This window comes from Nestor notabilis, unplaced genomic scaffold, assembly GCF_000696875.1.
Source record: "Nestor notabilis isolate BGI_N333 unplaced genomic scaffold, ASM69687v1 scaffold8131, whole genome shotgun sequence".
Taxonomy (NCBI): Eukaryota; Metazoa; Chordata; class Aves; order Psittaciformes; family Psittacidae; genus Nestor; species Nestor notabilis.
Window position 1 is genome coordinate 100684 of NW_009916047.1, and position 6610 is coordinate 107293.

The following is a 6610-nucleotide window of genomic DNA, read 5'->3' on the forward strand; positions in this document are numbered from 1 at the left end:
GCCCAAATTCTCCCCCCTCCCAGGCACAGGCTTTAGGTTGGAAAAAATTCTTACTTTAACATTTTTTCCAGCTGAACAGCTACAACAGTAACTAAATTTGTGGGTGCATTACCTTAAAGGAGTAAAAACCTTGCAAAAATATTGAAACTGAGAACATTTTTATAATTAGCTGCCAAGACTGGAGGGAGGAAACACAAAGAAGAACACTCAGAATTAAAGCCCTTCTTTTCCTATTGTTCATTTGGCAATTTTGCAATTCTAATTCTTTACTCCCTTTGCAAACATGACAGTGATATCTTTAAATCCTATTTAACTGATTTATATACAGAATCCAATGCAAAAAGCACTTCTATAGCACCTTTCATCTGAAAAGTCAGTATACTCTACAAATAGCAATTAAACTTCCTAACACTTAACTACCTCCTCCAATGTGTTAACAGCTCATTTTACAGCTGGTGAATCCAAGGCAGAGGGAAGTTGAGTCATGTACCCAAGGTCACATAAGAAATCCATCCTGTAACTTCGAAATGTCTCTTCGCATGTTCAAAGTCCACAAACTATTTATAGGGGCTGGTTAAGAAGAAAAATAAACTTTCTGAGATTAACAGTTGATTTCTAAAGCAGCTGGCATCAGGATACCATAAACATCCTTCTCTTGATAAAATATTTGTTAAAAACCGTGCTCGATCTTAGTCTACCGAATCTTTTCTGCTTTGCAAATCAGAAGTAAAAGTCCCTGTTTCTGCACAAAACTATCACCAGGTCACTTACCCTGGGACATAGCACACTGGTATTAGAAAACCTATAATCTAGTCAGTACATTTCAAGACTTGCCAAAAACTCTTTTGAAAAACTGAACAATTTGGGTTTATCAATGCATTTTTGCTACGTATTTCCTACAATGGTACTTCCCCCACCCAGTTCTGGTACATGTGCCTATGTGTAAGCCTGAGCATGCATGCTGAAAGGAAACTGGGTTTTTAAGAGGTTAAAACATTAGAGAAGGAGGCTGGTTTTCAGTGTTAGCATGATTCTCCTAGGCATACATAAGAAATTCTCAGGCAAAGCCCTACAAACCATAATTTGATCAGGACAACCACAAACAGCAGCTCTCCCACACTGTCAATGCCACACAAAACCACAACCAATCAGCCAGCTTTCTGCTTGAATTTATTGATGAAAACAAACCAGGCTTTGACCTGTAAATCCTCTTCAAGCCCAGTTTCCAGACAACAGTTGAGAAGTTCCTAGAAAGGGACTGTAGGCTAACCTCGTTTAAGCAACTGTAATGAAACCGTATTTACTGAATTAATCATTTAACTTTCTGTATGATCACAGAATCACAGAATGGTTTGGGTTGGAAGGAACCTTAAAGAGCATCCTGCCACAGGCAGGAACACCTTCCACTACAGCGAGTTGCTCAAAGCCTATCCAACCTGACCTTGAATGTGATCTTCTGTAAGAAACAAACACAGCTGAAAGTTTCACATATAACATGGCATAACCAAGAGCGAAATCACAGATGTGCCATAGGTACAGTCCTTGTAAGGCTCATTTCTTCCTTGCTTAGTGTTTACAGTGGAGGTGTTGTTTATGTGGAACAATACTACTATGTACTTTCTGTGAGGACATCAATCTTGATGTGTTTGGAGATCTGAATAACGTTTTTGATGTGTGGTAAGATTCAGAGCCTCGGGACCACTGCTGGCAGGGGGAAATATGTGAGCAAGATAAAAATAAAAAGAAACTAAGGAAGTAGCTCAAACTTGTTGTGGCCTTTTCACTTAGCCATACAAAAGAGAAAAATGCAAAAAAAATCAGGCAATACAAAGATCTGCAGGTTTGGTCATCATTTACATAACTGCATCACCACAGAAGCCATTGTTCGCCTTCTACTTGATCATCAAAGATCTTGGTTATGTAAGACAAATTGCTGCAGCTTACCTAAGATGAAGCTAAAAGTACAAGCTTACAATTTTACTCTATTCTTACATGAGATTGGCTTTGTTTTAAATTTTTCTATGCGAATTAAACCAATATAAATGTGGAATAGACAGATGTATCTATATTAGGAGCTGGACATAATTAACTATGCTGAATTTAAATCACGTAAGCTAGCATGACTTCTAGGTAGACAAGGTCTAAGCCATGATATAGATCATCACTCCCCCAACCAGCTGACTTGCAGTGCCTTTGATGTAAAAACTTATACAAATAAAGACTTGTGTGGATATTCACATTGTCTTTTCTGAAACTGTTTCTCTCAACTATTGTGAAATTAAATGAGAAATTACAAATACAGACTGCATTTCTTCCCTGGTTTTATTCAACTTGCATAACACTGCTTTGTGGTATTCAGTGAATACTAACAAATTAAAAGGACAAGCCAATTTAGAATTGGAAAAAGCTCTTTCTAGGAGAAATAGGTACAACCTCTTGAGTATTCAGATTACAGATCTCTAAATCAAACAACTCACCCAAAAACCAAAGTAGAACTTGGCAGGTTCTCTTTGTAACACATTGCAGGTCTAGCAGCAACTGCAACTGCTCATCCTGTACTGAAATGAGAATAAGCCACTATTTGCATTCTGGGATCTGTCTAAAACAGAAGACACCTGTATGCTGTAGGAAAGCAAGAACTCATAGCTTAAAGAAAACCAACAGATGGAGAAGGGTAAAGAACACAAAGCTTAATTTTATAGCACAAATGAGCAATTTCACCTCATCAAAGAGGAAACACCTCTTTAATGACAAAACTAAGGATATAAGACCAAACTCCAGTTGCACAGTCAATATACAAAAAAAAAAAAAAAAAAAGTCATGAGATCATAAACAGCGACTACTTTTAGTAATATTCCTCCCTGTTGAGGGGCCAGGACAAGGGGGACGCAGATCTGAGCTTGAAGATTAATGTGGTTCTCATGGGAATTTCACTACCCTGCATAAAGATCCAGTTCAGAACTAGAGAGAAGGAGAAAATGCAGAGTGCAACAAAAGCCTCCTAGAAATACTGGCGAGAGAGAAAAAGAGGGAAAATAAGCAAAAAACGGTACAGGGAACTAGAAACTTACTCATCATGAAGGCAAGAGGAGCTGAGCTGTTCAGACAGCTACATGTAGGAGACTTCTGCAGAGAAGCCTTACATGGCATAGCTTCAAGGAAAATGGATGGATCTAGCCAGGATACAGCAAAAGTCAAATCCAGACTGACACAATCACATATTCAAAACACACCACTGCTGATTAACACACCACTCTGTTAGTTGATCTACATATCTGGCAGTATCTGAAATAAAAATCTAGAGTTTTGAAGGGGATAAATAAACCTTCTTTACATAAAAGGCAAGATCTTGAAAAAATGAAGTTCAGTTAAGCTCGCATTAACCCCTGATACTCAGTCTCAAAACTGACATGAGTTGCTGGAGTGCTATAGAATGCATTTAGCTTCCTGAGCATAGCTTTTTAAGCAAGGCCAGCAATACAACAATCATGCAAAAGCATGCTCTGAAAGACACTTGTCTAGGAAATCGCAGAGGGCAAACTCCTAATTTGAGAACTGCAATGCAGTATTTGTTGGCAGGGTTATTGCTGTATTTATTAGTGAAATTGGCCCCAGAAAATTATGACAGAATCTGGAATTTAGAATTTTCATTGACTGTAAAATCACAGGGTGAATACATCACCTTCAGCAACCCAAGGAATTTTCAGTCCCATAAAGCATTAGTGAACCTCCAACCAATTAGAAGAACAGATTTCATCCATCATACATCACTGGACCTCACAACTGGCTTGGCTAAACACCCACATGCCACTTTGCATTTAAAGAGATGTGCTCTCACACATACCTGTCCCCATAACGTAAATATCAGCACAACCTGAATGATAAGGTGCAGACACAGTCTTTTGTTAATAGGCACTAGGTTTTTGTCTGCATATATGAAAAGCCTACCATAATGGCATCCAAAAATACGCTACAGAATAAAAACAAGGAGTGGGAGGTGGCACAGATTGCTCCTGCTTACAGACCCCTGAGTGTATCTGGTCCGCAGATGTAACTGCATGACATACTGTAAACTCTGTAACATTTTTCTTGTGTCCAACTGATTTATTTTTTGTCCTCTACCCCTTTTACATCCAAATAGCTGACAAAGTCAACGATGACTTCTACACCAAACGCCGGCATCTTGCAGAACTGGCTGCCAAGGGGAGCCTGCCCCTCCATCCAGTGCGCCTAGATGACAACAGAGCTTACACAATCGACAGTGGCCTAACCAAACAGAATGGGCAGAAATCCAGAATGGCAAAGATCCACACACACCCACTAGGTTACAATTCCCACTACAAGACCTGGGATCCCAATGACCAGTCTCTCAGACGGCAAGCATACACAAACAAGGGGAAGCATGGTATGGGAGACCCAACATTAAGTGACCCACTGACAACCCGGAGCCAGCATTATTTGGGCCCACAGCCATACTTCATAACTAACAGCAAGACAGAAGTAACTGTTTGAGTTTGGTTTCCTTTTCTTTTTTTTTTTTTTAACTGAAATCCTTTAAAATACACACACAAATACACACACAACACAAGCACTCAACTGAAAGGCAAAAAATAAATCTAAAAATATAAAATAATAATTAAAAAAAAAAAAAAGAAGAGAGAAGGAAGGAAATTACACCAGGACACTCTTGGTATCCAACCAACCGTAGGCCGAAGAGTGGGTTAATACCATTCAGCAATACACACTGAAGGTTGAATTATAAACTCCATTTATATTTCACAATGGAACACAAACCCTTGTGACTAAATTTTTTTACTTGAAACTAAAATCCATGATGAGAAGTAGCACAATCTAAAGAAACTTTATGTCTGCTTAAATATTTACACTATGTTCCTGCCTTGAGACAGAGGAAGAAAGAGAGAACGATATACTGTAATACATTGTTTCAGAGAGGAATTTTGTGTAAAACCTATTAATAATCACTAGACCTGTGAAAAGCCAAGAGTAAACATCTCGGTACAGCCCCCGACATGTGCTATCGTACTTTCACACCAACCTATAGAAAGCGCAAAAAATATAAATACAGTAAAGGACAAAGACTCTTTCACAAGGAATCCATGAAGACTGTTACAATTAAAAGCATATGGAACCTTTCTGGCTGGCAAAGAAATCTGCAGGATGATAACAAACAGCAGAAGATTTTATTTGAGTTTACTTCATTTGATCTGAAATTTTTGGGAACCTCCAAAATAAGAAGAGACATATCATATGACACAGAAAGCTGCTGGGGGAATAAGGGCATCAGAAAATTCCCTCGCGGTCCTCCTGGTTTCGGGCAGATGGTAACAATTCTCACTTTGCAGACTGTCAGGACTTTTTCTTCACCTATATGTTTTGCCTATCTTCAACTGCTTCAGACTGAAATTAAGCGTGGGTGGTGCCTTTACTGTATTACTATTGTTCAATGACAGTCTTGTTTCTCAAAGTGACCCCCCTGTTCCTTTAAGCTATTTCCTCATGTTTTGCTAAGGATGACAAGGGTTCTGCCCTGCTCAGCCTGCTCTGTTTGTCCCGAAGGGAAACTGGACTATATCGCCATGCAGTGGTTGCAGAGTCAAGACCATTTAGTTAGCCCCTCAATTTTCCCAATTTAAACTTCTTCCCCCTAGTCTCTCATTTTGTATTTGCTTTTAGCCATGGTAGTTCTCTGTAGTTCAACTAAATGTTATATGGTATAATGTCTCTATCGTTTGGCTTTCTATAGTGGCGTTCCCTCTTGGTGGACTATTTGGTGGAAGAGGCTAACGGAGTAGCCTCAAATGTCAGAGATCTGGGTTTAAACTAAACAAACAATTGGACTCGTGGTCTTGATTGTGGTTCTGATGAGCAGAATGCCTTGTTCGTGTGAGTAAAGCCATTCTTGAATTTGGCACTGGTAGCAGACTCACAGTCCTGGGCCTGTAAAGGCTTCGACACATCCACAAAGAGATAAACAGAGTTGGGATGGGATGGCGGTGCTGCAACAGCCTGGTGACAGGCAACGAACTCAGTCTTTCATTTAAATTCCTGCCCTTTCACCAGAAAAAAGTCATTTGGCTAAATCCTAACTATCTTACTACAGCTGCATTCTCACCAGCTTTCAATTCTTCCGGAGATTAGTTTTGGAAGAGTATGCAGGGAGGAGTGAGAGCTGTTCTGTTGTGAGTAGAATTGGAAGTGGCATTTCTCACTGTAACTGTACTCAACTGACTGGCAGTGTTTCTTAGTCAAGGATGCAAGGGCTAAATCTGAAATGTGGTTAAATGGAGAGACCTTTTTTTTTTTTTTTAGCTATACTGAGATTGATTTGCATCCTGAGAGCACCGGCATCTCTCCATAAGCGTGCTGCTAAATTGTATCATCATATCTTTGAGACTATCAGAAGCGGACGAAGCCCATGGGACAAATACTTTGCACACAACCCAGATTCTCCACTATCTTACTTTTATTCCTTTAATCTCTATTGCCTTCACAACTGGCTGACTTAATTTGACCCTTTATGGAATGTTGCTGTTAATCCATATGCTTTAGATACACATTACAGCTGCACTCTAATTCACACAGGTTTCGT

At 39.4% G+C, this 6610-nt stretch overlaps 1 protein-coding gene across 1 annotated transcript in view; it reads left to right on the forward strand.

Annotated features, from left to right (window-relative positions):
- Window positions 1-4621, forward strand: part of LOC104413426 (protein shisa-9-like) — a gene marked incomplete at its 5' end in the record, with an annotated part of 19182 nt that extends 14561 nt beyond the window's left edge. Inside the window, one exon of the mRNA XM_010024416.1 lies at window positions 4142-4621. Within this exon, the coding sequence (XP_010022718.1) occupies window positions 4142-4512 (371 nt within the window). The remainder of the gene's footprint in view (window positions 1-4141) is intronic.
- Window positions 4622-6610: the final 1989 nt, after the last annotated feature.